Below are 14,399 nucleotides of genomic sequence, written 5' to 3'. Positions count from 1 at the left end.
CCCAATTGCTTAGATATAACTTTATTTGTGAAGAAGTGAAAAGTGTGTGAAAAGTGTTTTATAATTGTGTTCATATAGTTCCTGGGTTTGTCTTGGGAGCTAGATTCCCAAATATTTTATATTATCTAAAGTTATTTTAAATGGAATTTCTCATTTTAAATGGAATTTCTCTTTCTCTCTCTTGTTTGCTAGGCTTTGTTAGTAATATATAGAAATGATTTATGTGGGTTTATTTTATATCCTACAACTTTGCTAAAGATGTTAATTGCTTCAAGTAGTTTTTTTTAGTTCATTCTATAGGATTCTCTAAGTATACCTTATATGATCTGCAAAGAGTGATAGTATTGTTTCCTTATTGCTTATTTGAATTCCTTCAATTTTTTTGAATGTTAGTATTTCTTTGTTGATCTCTTCTTTCTCTATTTTATTCATGTAAGCATTTAGAGATATAAAATTTCCCCTAAGAACTGCTTTGGCTGCATGCAATAAATTTTGGTATGTTCTCTCATTATTGTTATCCTCTTTGATGAAATTATTGATAGTTTCTAGGATTTGATGTTTGTCCCACTCATTCTTTAGGATAATATTATTTAGTTTCCAATTAATTTTTAATTTACCTTTAAATAACCCTTTATTAGGCATAATTTTTATTGCACCATGATCTGAAAAGCTTGCATTTAATATTCTGTTTTTCTGTATTGTTTGTGAGGTTTTTATGCCCAAATACCAGGTCAATTTTTGTGAAGATGCCATATACCACTGAGAAAAAGGTATATTCTTTTCTATCCCCATTCAATTTTCTCCAGAAGTCTATTATATCTAATTTTTCTAAAATTATATTCATCTACTTAACTTCTTTCTTCTTTATTTTGTTGTTAGATTTATCAAGTAGTGATAGAGGGAGCTTGAGGTCCACCATTATTATAATCATACTGTCTATTTCTTCCCATAACTCACTTAACTTCTCCTCTAAGAATCTGGATACTATACCACTTGGTGCATATATGTTTAGTATCTATAGTACTTCATTGTATATGGTACCTTTTAGCAAGATATAGTTTCTTTCTTTATCCCTTTTAATTAGATCTATTGTTTTGCTTTTGCTTTTTCTGAGATCAGAATTGCTATCCCTGCTTTTTTTTTTTTTTACTTCAGCTGAAGCATTATAAGTTCTGCTCTAGCCTTTTACCTTTACTCTGTGTGTATCTCTTTTCCTCAGATGTGCTTTCTATAAACAACGTATTGTAGGATTTCAGTTTTTAACCCACTCTGCTATTTGCCTCTCTTTCATGGAAGAGTTCATCCCATTCACCTTCACAGTTGTGATTACTAACTGTGTATTTTCCTCCATCTCATTTCTTCCCTGTTTATACTTTTCTCTCTCCTTGAACTCTGGTCCTCCTCAACATGGTTTTGCTTCTTACTGCCACCTCTTTCAATGTGCCCTCCCTTTTATTAGTTCCCCCTCCCTTTTCTTTCCCCTTTCCCCTCCTACTTCCCTTCCCTTAAAATTTCTATACCCAACTGAGTGTGTATGTTATTCCTTCTTTGAGCCAAATCCAATAGATTAAGGCTCAAACAATTCTCTATCCTTTTCTTCTATTGTAATAGATCTTTCTTGCCTCTACATGTGAAACAATTATCCTATTCTGCCTCCCCTTTTCCTCTTCTCCCAGTACAATCTTCCCCCCCCCCCCCACATCTTAATTTTATATATCACCACATTAAAGTCAACTTATACCCACAACCTCTGTCTAAGTATATACTCCTTCTAACGTCCCTAATAGAGATACAGGTCTTAAGAGTTACAAGTATCATCTTCTCATGTAGGGATATAGACACTTTAACCATATAGAATAACATGGTGTTGCTTTTTCCCCCCTTTTTATGCTTCTCTTGACTCTTATATTTGAAGATTGACTTTTCTGTTCAGCTCTAGCCTTTTCATCATGAAAGTCTGAAAGTTCCTTGTTTCATTGAATTTTCTTCTTTCTCCCCAAAAAATTATGCTCAGTTTTGCTGGCTAGTTGATACTTTGTTTTAATCCAAGCTCATTGCCTTCTAGAATATCTTATTCTAAACTCTCTGATCCTTTAATATTGAAACTGTTAAGTCCTGTGCAATCTTGACTGTGGCTCCTTGGTATCTGAATTGCTTTTTTTCTAGCTATTTGCGGTATTTCCTTCTTGACCTGATAAGTTTGGGATTTGGCTACAATATTCCTTGGACTTTTAATTTTAGGATCTCTTTCAGGAGGTGATCAGTGGATTCTTTCAAGTACTGTTTTACCTTTCAGTTCTAGGATATCAAGGCAGATTTCCTTGATAATTTCTTAAAGATGCTAGCCAGTCTCTTTTTTATTTTTGTGATCATGACTTTCAGGTAGTCTAAAACTTAAATAATCTGTTCTGAATCTGTTTTCCAGGTCAGTTGCTTTTCCAATGAGGTATTTTACATTTTCTTTTATTTTTTAATTCTTTTGATGTCGTTTGACTGATTCTTGATGTTTCATAAGATCATTAACTTCCACTTGCCCAATTCTAATCTTTAAGAAATTATTTTTTTTTAGCTATTTTTTTTGTACCTCCTTTTTCATTTGGCCAATTCTATGTTTAAAGGAGTTGTTTTCTTCATTGCATCCTTCCGCCCATTTTGCCAACTATATTTTCAAGGAATTGTTTTCTTCAGTCAATTTTTGTCCTTCCTTTTCTTTTTTTTTCTGTCCTACACAATTTTATTTTATTTTTTTAAAAATTAAATTTATTTATTTAACTTTTAACATTCATTTTCACAAAATTTTGGGTTACAAATTTTCTCCCCTTTTCTCCCCTCCCCCCCAAACACCAAGCATTCTAATTGCCCCTATGACCAATCTGCTTTCTCTTCTATCATCCCTCTCTGCCCTTGTCTCCATCTTCTCTTTTGTCCTGTAGGGCCAGATAGCTTTCTATACCCCTTTACCTGTATTTCTTATTTCCTAGTGGCAAGAACATTACTCGATAGTTGATCCTAACACTTTGAGTACCAACTTCTTTACCTCCCTCCCTCTCCACCCCTTCCCTTTGGAAAGCAAGCAATTCAATATAGGCCAAATCTGTGTAGTTTTGCAAATGACTTCCATAATAGTTGTGTTGTATAGGACTAACTATATTTCCCTCCATCCTATCCTGTCCCCCATTACTTATATTCTCTTTTAATCCTATCCCTCCCCATGAGTGTCGACCTTGAATTGCACTCTCCTCCCCATGCCCTCCCTTCTATCATCCCCCCCCACCCTGATTGTCCCCTTATCCCCCACTTTCCTGTATTGTGAGATAGGTTTTCCTACCAAAATGAGTGTGCATTTTATTCTTTCCTTTAGTGGAATGTGATGAGAGTAGACTTCATGTTTTTCTCTCACCTCCCCTCTTTATCCCTCCACTAATGAGTCTTTTGCTTGCCTCTTTTATGAGAGATAATTTGCCCCCTTCAATTTCTCCCTTTCTCCTCCCAATATATTTCTCTCTCACTGCTTGATTTCATTTTTTTTTAAGATATGATCCCATCCTCTTCAATTCACTCTGTGCACTCTGTCTCTATGTATGTGTGCGTGTGTGCGTGTGTGTGTGTAATCCCACCCAGTACCCCGATACTGAAATGTTTCAAGAGTTACAAATATTGTCTTTCCATGTAGGAATGTAAACAGTTCAGCTTTAGTAAGTCCCTTATGACTTCTCTTTGCTGTTCACCTTTTCATGGTTCTCTTCATTCTTGTGTTTGAAAGTCAAATTTTCTTTTCAGCTCTGGTCTTTTCATCAAGAAAATTTGAAAATCCTCTATTTCATTGAAAGACCAATTTTTCCCTTGAAGTATTATACTCAGTTTTGCTGGGTAGGTGATTCTTGGTTTTAGTCCTAGTTCCTTTGACTTCTGGAATATCCTATTCCATGCCCTTCGATTCCTTAATGTAGAGGCTGCTAGATCTTGTGTTATCCTGATTGTATTTTCACAATACTTGAATTGTTTCTTTCTAGCTGCTTGCAATATTTTCTCCTTGACCTGGGAACTCTGGAATTTGGCCATAATGTTCCTAGGAGTTTCTCTTTTTGGATCTCTTTCATGCGGTGCTCTGTGGATTCCTTGAGTATATATTTTGCCCTCTGGTTCTAGAATCTCAGGGCAGTTTTCCTTGATAATTTCATGAAAGATGATGTCTAGGCTCTTCTTTTGATCATGGCTTTCAGGTAGTCCCATAATTTTTAAATTGTCTCTCCTGGATCTATTTTCCAGGTCTGTTGTTTTTCCAATGAGATATTTCACATTATCTTCCATTTTTCCATTCTTCTCTCTTTGTTCTGTGATATCTTGCTTTCTCATAAAGTCATTAGCCTCCATCTGTGCCATTTTAATTTTGAAAGAACTATTTTCTTCAGTGAGCTTTTGAATTTCCTTTTCCATTTGGCTAATTCTGCTTTTGAAAGCATTCTTCTCCTCATTGGCTTTTTGAACCTCTTTTGCCAATTGAGTTAGGCTAGTTTTCAAGGTGTTAATTTCTTCAACATTTTTTGGGGTTTCCTTTAGCAGGGAGCTGATCTGCTTTTCACGCTTTTCTTTCATCTCTCTCATTTCTCTTCCCAGTTTTTCCTCCACCTCTCTAACTTGATTTTCAAAATTCTTTTTGAGCTCTTCCATGGCCTGAGCCCATTGGGTGGGCTGGGATACAGAAGCCTTGATTTCTGTGTCTTTGCCGGATGGTAAGCATTGTTCTTCCTCATCAGAAAGGAAGGGAGGAAATGTCTGTTCTCCAAGAAAGTAACCTTCTATTGTCTTATTTCTTTTCCCTTTTCTGGGCATTTTCCCAGCCAGTGACTTGATCTCTGAATATTCTCCTCACACCCACCTCGCCTCCTGATCCTCCCAGCCAGCGTTTGGGGTCTGAGATTCAAATGCTGCTTCCAGCCTTAGGGCTTTTGGTGGGGGCAGGGCTGCTATTCAGTATGAGATTATGTTCAGGTGGTCAGGTTGGGGCAGGGCCGCCTCTCAGGCTCAGTTCCCTCAGGGGGTTTATGCACAGACCTTCCACAATGGATTCAGGCTCCCGCCTGCTTGGGGAGCCCCTGTCTGCAGCGGCCTCTCAGCTTCTACCTCCCGGGGGGGGGCCTGAATTATGGGGGCACCCCAGTCCCCTCTTGACCCGCCAAAGAGACTCTCTCACCGACCCCCGTCACCTGTGGGTGGAGGTACTTGTGCGGCCGCTGGTGATGCCGTTCCTGAAGCCTGGTCAGATCTGTTTCTCTTGGTGCCGCGGCCGCAGCCACAGCATGTCTGGGCTGGGCTCCGCATCTGCAGCATGACGGACCTTTTGCGAGAGGTTTGCAGGTCCCTCTGTGGGTGGAAGGACCTGCGTGGCCGCTGGAGATCCCATCCCTGAAGCCCGCTGGGATCTTTTCCTCTCGGTGCCGCGGCTGCGGCAGGGCTGCACTCAGCTCCCAGTCCGCAGCGCGAAGGACCCCCCGCGAGAGGTTTGCATGTCTCTCCAGAACAGAAATCTCCCTTGCTCCAATGTTCCGTCACCTCTGGGTGCAGAATTCGCCGTGAGTTACTTCCTTGTAGCTGTTCTATGTGTTGTGGGTTCAGAGCTATGTGTATGTGCGTCTTTCTACTCCACCATCTTGGCTCCACCCCTGTCCTTCCTTTTCCAACCTGTTAACTCTCTCTTTTATAACTCTCATTTCTTCCACTTCTCTTATGATTTTTAAAATCCTTTTTGAGCTCTTCCAAGAAGACTTTTTGGTCTGGAAGCCAATTCATCTTCCCCTTTGAGACTTCACAAATATGCATTTTGACATTGTTGTCCTCTTCTGAATTTGAGTTTTGATCTTCCCAGTCACTGTGGTAGCTATCTATGGTTGGGATTTTTCTCTGTGTTTTTTTTAACTCATTTTTTTTTTTGGCTTATTTCATGACTTTTAAAGTTGATCTCTGCTCCTGTGACATAGGGAGGCACTGTCTCAAGCTTCTTGTGCTGTGGGCCAGGGGCTGGTGAATTGCCCACTGTGCTTTGCTGGCCCAGCCTAGTCACATCTGTTGTGCCAGGAGTTCCCTGGGTTGGCACCTTGCCTTCTGTGCTGTTGCTAGCGCCTCACAGCTGGCCTGCTGTGTCACATCCCTGGCTTGTAGAGCCTGGATCTTGGCACTTAGGATTCTGATCTGTGCTGTGGCTGAGAGTCTTTTACTGGCTTGTCTGGGCACCATCTCTGCTGGGCTGTGTCCCCCTTTTGCCCAAGTGAGACAGATCTTTCCTGAAGTCCTTCTAAGTCATCTTAAGTTTGAAAATTGTTTCACTTCATCTTTTTGTAGGTTCTGCCACTCCATAACCTGTTTCAATTTTTTTGGAAATGCTTTAGGTCTTTGAATTTCAGTGAAGGACTAAATCTATCAAAAACAGTTGTTGCCATACTGTTGCTGTTACTGTGTACAATGTTCTATTGGTTCTGCTCACTTCACTGAGCACCAGTTCATATAAGTCTATCCAGGTATTTCTGAAGTTCACCTGTTCATCATTTCTTTAAAAAAATTGAATCTGTTTAGAGGCTTGATTTAATGCTGTTTGTGAGGGAAACTGGGGGAGTTCATGCAACTTTCTGACTTAAAATTTTTAATTAATTAATTTATTTGTTTTCAGTTTTCAACAATCGCTTCCATAAGCCTTAAATTTTGTCTCCCTCTCTTCCCTCCCTCCCTGAGATGGCATGGGTCTTGGCTCCCCTGAGTAGTGTTTTAAAAGGAGGTAAACATTCTAAGAGGCAGAGGAGAAGAGAGTATTGTATTCCAGCAAGAGTTCAAATTTCAGAAAGCCAGGGGCTCAAGGGAATATGTAGTTATTGGCAGTAACATTAGGAATTACCCTAGTGCTCTTTCACAGTTAGACCTATTCCTGAAAAGTTTGGCCCTCTGACACTCTAGTTATCCCAAGTCACTCACAACTCCCCAATTCAAGAGCAGCTCTTACCATCTCCAGCACAAGAAATGAGAGAGATTTTTCTCTAACTGGGGAAGAAAGGAGGTAATTTATGGCTTCATTTTGGATCTGTTGGCATCTGGGTAGGGTGCTGCAAAATTGCTTTCTGAAAGTCATGCCATTGTGGCAGGAATGGAGGTGGGTGGGCTAAACAGCCACAGGAATAAGGAACTCAATTTCTTTTATAATCTCCATTGGGAAACTTCCAACTTCACTTTCTTAGGCTGTCACCATCTTGTATTGAAGGTTTTGGTCGACTCAGTGAAAGTTCAAGGCACTAAATTTTTCTCCATGGGAAGGTGAGATGGGGAGACCTGGAATAATGAGGCAATGTTATACACAATTTCTACCACCAGATGTCAGTGTCTACCTTTTCTTACAATTTCAATTGTTTGAATTAAAAGTGTATATCAGTAATATCTAACTGCCTATCTATTTATTTATAGTGGGGGGAAATTGGAAAACCATTAGCTTAAATATTTTTAACGGATGCTAGCGGGCCATGACGGGCAGCTAGGTGGTGCAGTGGATAGAACACCAGTGCAGGAGTCAGGAGGACCTGAGTTCAAATCTCACCTCATATACTTGACACTCACTAGCTGTGTGACCTTGGACAAGTCACTTAACCTCAACTGCCTCAATGACCTCCTAGGTCATCTCCAATCATCCTGATGAATATCTGGTCACTGAATTCAGATGTCTCTTGAGGAAAAGTGAGACTGGTGACCTGCACAGCCCTCCCTCACTCAAAACAAAGTCAAGTGCAAGTCATGTCACTATTTCCCTGATGGCATGGTCTTCATCAATGAAGGACGAACACACCAGAGGGCCATGAGTGTCTTGGGGGGACCTTCAAATTTTACCTGCTCTCTATTTCTGCTCAAAATCTCTCTACTCACCCACAGACATCTACAATAATGTTCATTGTGGTGTTTAAGAAGAAAGATCTTCAACAGAGTTCTATTTTCAATTTTTTATCTACATTTGGATAATGTAAGAATGAATTAAACCTCATATGTAACATCTGTGAGGCTAGAAGTCTTGTTTCTCAACAGGATTGTCAAATGGAAATTGGCTGTTCAGCATCTGGAAGGTTCTTTTGAAATTAAATGGTACTTTTGTAAAGTGATGCTGCATTTTATGGAAATCTCATTAAGAGCAGGCAGTGATGATTGTTTAGATGAGAACAACTTAGCCAGGGAATACTTATTTCATTTTCAAGAAAATCAGCTCATTCAGCAAATCATGATCAGTATCCTTACTGCTTTACACAAGGAGCTAAATATAAGCCTTTTGAAAATGGAAAAATCCAAGAGGCTAAAAATATATGTGACACCTGAGAATCTTCACCTCACTCAAGAAACTAGTTATCAGGTAGCCGTCACAGGTTAGAAATACTTTATAGGTCAAAATCATCTCCATACTTTAGATCATGAGCCCTCTTCAATGAGTTTACTTTTACTAGTTGACCAGATGACACTTTTAGTTCACAAAAAAGGTATTTAATGAAATAACATACTAATAAAATCATAGCAAACACACTTCCCATTCACAAATCTCGAGCTCATTTCCCACAAATAAATATCAGCACAACAATCATGTGTGGGGTCTGCACTCAAAAGAAACATGTGGGGATAATTGCATGAAGAGGTATACAAATAAAGAACATGAAAGATTAGGGCATTCCAATGCAGAAGTCAGTTCACATCTCCAATGCTAAGAAGTAGTCAGTGTCTGGTAATATCTTGTTGTACTGCTCCCTACTGGACCTATTTCTCACTTGGCATTGGGAGATACTACAGGGTAATGTAGAAGATAGAGTGCTGGACTTGGAGTAAAAAAGATCTGAATTCAAATCCTGCTTCAGATACTTTTTTATTGTGTGACCCTGGGCAAGTTGTTTATATCTCTGTCTACCTCAGTTTTCTCATCTGCAAAATGGGAATAATAATAGCACCTACTCCACAGGGTTATGGAATGAATTTTTATGGATAGCCAATGGAGAAAGTTCACTGGTCACATAGATCTTAGACATACATTTTTGTTGTTGTTCAGCCATTGTGAACCCACTTTTTGGGCAAAGATATTGGAATGGTTTGCCTTTTCATTCTCCAGATCATTTTGTAGATGAGGAACTGAGGCAGTTAAGTGACTTGACCTGTGTCACAGAGCTAGTTAAGTGTCTGATGACAGATTCCAAATTAGATCTTTCTGTCTCCAAGCCTGGAGCTCTACCCACTGCCCCACCTAGCTGCCCTTACATACATTATAGCAAGATGATAACCGGGTCCAGAACTAAGGATAATACCATATATGTGAATATACCATATAATGTGAAGCAACCTGGAGGAGTTCACTTAATGAACCCTTTGTGGGTAATTTACCAGAGGACATAGATAAAAGTTACACGGCATGAGAAGGTATGGATGGATTGTGATCTATGCCAATGGAGGACCTACTATTAAAAAGTCACAAGGTACTTTCTTCACCATAGTCTTATGAGGTAGATGCTTTAATACTTTCAAGACTTGTGATTTCAGTTATTGTGTTGGTATAACTGTTCTTTCCACTAATACAGATCATGCCTCTGAAACCCAAGAAAAGGTTTCTGTGAGTTGTTGGGTGGCAAACCTCTCTAACATTAGTGAGATTTGTCCATGGACAAGAGACACCAGACACATAGACCATCACAGGGCTCACCTTCTTAGTCTTTGGAGATTGGTAGGATCTGCCCAAGTTTGGGCTGTTCAGGTTCAGCTTTTGGCAAACCACCAAGCTAGGAAAAGACATAGAAATTATCAAAGAAGGTGGGAGTCTGAGTATTATTTGATTGTAAACTCCTTGAGGGTAGGGACCATTTTACTCATTGTGTCTGTATTCTCAGTACCTAGCATGGTACCTGATGAATAGAAAATTTGTTAACTGATGATTATTAATTTATAGATGAAGAAACAGACCCAAAGAGGTTAGTGCGTCATGCAGGATTAAATGGCTAGGATGTGAGCCTAGCACGTCTTACTCCAAGTCCAGTAGGCTTTTGACCACACCACTTGGAGGACATTTTGGTACCTGAAAACTGTAATCCCAGGACCAACAACCTTCTGTTTTAGACTCCTTCAAATAGTGATGGGGGGAATTTAAAAATGGCCTGTGGTAGTGGACAGTGGATGCCAAATACAAATTTAATTCTAGTCATTTTATGACAAAAATATAGAGATTATAAGCCCACAGATTCTATAGGGGCTAGGTTTCTTAGCATGAGGGTAGCCTACCCATACTTGGTTTTATTATTTTGATCTTGAAATGACTTAAGGATCTCGTGGACAATAGTAGGAAGGGAGACACTGTAGCTATCTTATGTATTTCAGTTTGATTTGAACCATCTCCACTTTGATCAATATGCTGAGCATAGCAATCAGGGAGCTGAAACTCAGTATCTAGACATCTTATTCCCTATGTTTTTGAAGGAAAGAGAGAATCACTCAGTCAGTGAGCATTCAAGAGGCACCTAATCCTCCAGTGCCAGAGACAATTCAGAGTTCACATTTAGTACTTGGAACATTTGAAGAAGAGTTATAAGGTCATAGCTTGAAGAGATCTGAGATGCTGCTGAGTCCAAATTCCTCATTTTATAGATCAAGAAATTGAGGCTAAATGAGGTTTTAACTTTCCAGGATCCCACAGCAAGTATCTGAAGCTACATTTGAACTCAGATCTTTCTGACTCCAAGAGTTCCTTTCTGCTGTATCTCTTAGCTATTTCTATCCACCACACCTCTGAATCATCTCTGAACTTAAGAGCTAGTGTATTCTTATTTCATGAGAGGAATGGGAGCTGTGTCTGATAAGGGACACACACACTGCTGTATTGTTAAATGTTTAGGAACTGGCTTTTCAGAGGAAAGGGCAGCTAGGTGGTGCAGTGGGTAGAACGCCAAGCCTGGAGGCAAGAAGATTCACTCATCTTCCTGAGTTCAAATCTGGCCTCAGATACTTACTAGTTATGTGATCCTAAGCAAGTAACTTAACCCAGTCTTAGTTTCCTTATTTATAAAATGGTTTCCTCATTTATAAAATAAACTGCTGAAAGAAATGACAAACCATCCTACTATCTTTGCCAAGGACGGGGACAGGAAGAGTCAGGCATAACTGAAAATGAGTGAATTTCAAGAGAAAAAGTGTCACTTTTTATGTCACATGTATGTCACATATTTTTGTTTGATCTGTACTGTTAATGTTTTCTCCATGACTTTCTAAAGTCTCAAAATCAGCAAAATGCTAAATCAAGCCCTGATTTATAGCTGATTTCTAAGGTACAAAAGCTCACATGAAGTATTTCTTCAAGCAAAGCAGAAACGAAATAATTGCAAATGGAAGCAAGAACCCATTTTCTGAAGGTGTGAATAAACAGTAAAGTAACTCAATTAACACCTCAGTAATGCCATCTACTCTACATGAAAAACAATTACAGGGCAGATTTTGTGGTGTGGGATTTGGTAAAACAGCTACCAAATATTAGTTTTGGTTTCTAAGAAATGCTGGGTCATGCTTATGAGCAGGCATCTAGCGCTACTGTAGGCACCCAGGCATTTGCCACTCATCAAGGGGCATTTTGGCTGGTGGCCAGCTGTTCTGCCTGCCATTGGTGGAGACTGGCTATTCCCAGTTGCAACCTTGTTGCTCATCTCCTAGATCACTTTATTGAACTTATCATCCACTAATTGGTGCTGGTGTGGAAGTCTGTGTCCGTGACCCATAGTGGACATTTTAAATAGTCACCAATGGGAACTATGAAGGGCTGACATGATATCCTCCTCTGTGGCTTCTACAGCCTTGATTTCCAGGAAATCTTAGCTGATCCATGCTACCACAGAGGTTCAAACAATAATTATGCAGCAGAAGGCATTTTAAATGGTCATTGTCATCCTGACCCTCCAGTGGGAGAGGATACAGCTATCAACAGTGGCTATAGCAGACTCAAACAGGGGTTGAGTTACAATGGCTCCTTATCTTCCTGGTCAGCTGCTGCTACCTTGGATGTCCAGGTCATAGGCAGCAGTGGAGGAGGTTTGACTGTGGATGCAGCTATAGTGGGGAAAGACCTTTCTCTGTCCTCTGCTGGGAATGTTGAAGCAGGGGGTAATGGCAGGTAATGGCAGTCCTCTCTATGCTAGACAAGCAAGGAATCCCACATTGAAGGTGCTTACTCTTCTTCAGCAAAGAGATACACTTCCCATAGGGAAAACCTTGACACCCATCTTGCATACACTCCCATCCACCTTGATGCCATACCCTAGGGACCCTGGACCTTGTCCCCCTACCTCTGGCAGCTGAACTAATCTATATGGGTTTTCTTCCTCAGTAGCACATGAACTCCTTGAGATCCATGACTGTCTTACTTTTCCATTTGAATCGTTAGGACTAAGTATAGTGCTTAGTACATAATAAGTACTTACCTTCATTCATTTTAAAGAAAAACATAGTGTCTGAAAAGGATAGTAGTTTTTTAATCAATTAATCAATAAACCTGTATTAAACACTATTATGTGTTAGATTCTCATAGGTTCTTGAGATACAAGGGCAAAAATGAAAATACCCAGTCCTCAAAGAACCCATATCCTAAGAATAGTATCCTGTGCTTTAGCATCTCTATGTAACAAAAGTATAAATGATATCCCAAGTCATTGGTATGACAGCACTTTTTATAGCATTTCTTTGATATATATTCCACATCAGTTGTTTTTATTTGCATATACACTGTATTTCTGTGGTTCTAGGGAAAGTGCTCCATACGGTGAAGAAGAGTTGATTCCATATTTCTTCCAAAAGCTTAGCAATTTCCCTTTAGTTCAGGCCTCCAGGGGTCATTCATCATACTTATTTCTAATGGAACAAAAGAAAGAAATGCCAAGTCAGAAAAGTTTTACATATGGGCGTATATACCAATAAATCTGCTCAGGAAATTTATGTGAGGTTCAGCCCTGTACGGGCAACATCTGAATATCTTCATGGTGAACTTATGGCGATCCAAGAGCCACTTATCATGGCTGGATATACCTAAGATGAGAAAGGACCCAATGTGTAACCTGTTACATGATAAAATAAGATGTCAGACTTCTGCCCACAAACACATTCATATATTTCATTATCATCCTTAAAAATCTAGTCAGAAAAGAAAAGTCTCAATTGCTTCATAGAAATTGATTTTTGCTATTATGAAAGTGATTGTACCATATGAATATTTTTGAATACTCAAGTTGTAAGAAATGAGGAAATAGATGATTTCAAAAAGTTGAAAGACTTAAATGAATTGGTACAGATTGAAAGGAAGAGATCCCAAAGAATAATTTGTACAATAATATCCATGTTATAAAAATGAACAATTTTGAAGACTTGCAGAAACTGATGAAGAGTGAAATGAGCAGGGTCAGAACAATTTTCACAATAATAAGAGAACTCTCTGAAGACAAGCAACTTTGAAAACTCTAAGATCTGTGATATATGTAATAACCATCCAGAGGACCAGTGATGAAAAATGCTAGCAACCTCCTGCAGAAAGTGGTGATGGATTTAGTGGGCAGAATTTTATACACACACACACACACACACACACGAGAATCAAAGGGATATATGTGTGTGTATATATATGTCTATTTATATACATATATTTATGTAGATATAAACACATTCTATAGATATATATGTCAACATCTATGTGGATATACATAAAATATGCATATGTGTATATTTGTAGGTGTAGACACATATTACACATATATATTTATATGTACATATAAATACAGATATAGACACATGTAGATATATTCATCTATCATCTAGTCAATGAAATAATTTCTTTTGCTTAGAAATGAATATTCATTGTATTCATTTTCTTTTCTCTCTCACTTTTTTTCAATGGGATGGAGGGGGGGCAGGGAAGATAGATTTCTGATAACTTTTAAAAACGCTGAAAGGTAGAGAGGTAGGGCATAAGGCTACAGTAGTGGAATGTCACGGGCATTGACTTGATAGCTTTTCTTAACTGTTAGTACTATAAAAGTAGAGTGGGGGTGGGGAGGAGTCTGGAAATATTTGCAATGCAGAAACAAAGCATGAAAAAAATACCTTTAAAAAAGAAATAAACTTAGTCTGGCATGACCTGTTCATACTGAAGCCAAGTAATTTTCCCATAAATTGAGGTTAAACTCATTGGCATGTAGTTTGCAGATCTTAAATGTGGCTAATGAGGAAATTTGTTTTGATTGATTATGCATAGTTATGGCAAGAGTTTTGTTATTCTAGTCTATTTTTCCAATTTGGGTTGAGTTCTAGTGGGGGGGGGGGCTAAGGCTAGGGTAGTAAAAATCAAAAAGATGAAGAAAGAAAGAGGATCATTGGAG

At 39.0% G+C, this 14,399-nt stretch overlaps 2 protein-coding genes across 2 annotated transcripts in view; both read right to left on the bottom strand.

Moving 5' to 3' along the window:
- Nucleotides 1-3,092: 3,092 nt before the first annotated feature.
- LOC140514256 (uncharacterized) lies at nucleotides 3,093-12,385 on the bottom strand. The gene is made up of 2 exons (XM_072624405.1): nucleotides 9,701-12,385; nucleotides 3,093-7,314 (listed from the first exon to the last, which is right to left on the bottom strand). Exon 2 carries the CDS (start codon nucleotides 4,831-4,833, stop codon nucleotides 3,745-3,747), a length of 1,089 nt encoding a protein of 362 aa, XP_072480506.1. The 5' UTR covers nucleotides 4,834-7,314; nucleotides 9,701-12,385; the 3' UTR covers nucleotides 3,093-3,744.
- A 295-nt stretch (nucleotides 12,386-12,680) lies between these two features.
- The window catches only part of GC (GC vitamin D binding protein), a 46,829-nt gene continuing 45,110 nt past the window's right edge, over nucleotides 12,681-14,399 (bottom strand). The window contains exon 13 of the mRNA XM_072624404.1: nucleotides 12,681-12,882. Coding sequence (XP_072480505.1) covers nucleotides 12,877-12,882 — 6 coding nt within the window. The 3' untranslated portion in view covers nucleotides 12,681-12,876. The remainder of the gene's footprint in view (nucleotides 12,883-14,399) is intronic.

This window comes from Notamacropus eugenii, chromosome 7, assembly GCF_028372415.1.
Source record: "Notamacropus eugenii isolate mMacEug1 chromosome 7, mMacEug1.pri_v2, whole genome shotgun sequence".
Classification (NCBI taxonomy): Eukaryota; Metazoa; Chordata; class Mammalia; order Diprotodontia; family Macropodidae; genus Notamacropus; species Notamacropus eugenii.
The sequence above is the reverse complement of the archived record's forward strand: the minus strand, read 5'-3'. Positions and strand labels throughout refer to the sequence as shown.

Coding starts and splice junctions, on each gene's coding strand:
- LOC140514256 (XM_072624405.1), bottom strand. CDS start 4,833: ATGCCCAGAAAAGGGAAAAGAAATAAGACAATAGAAGGTTACTTTCTT.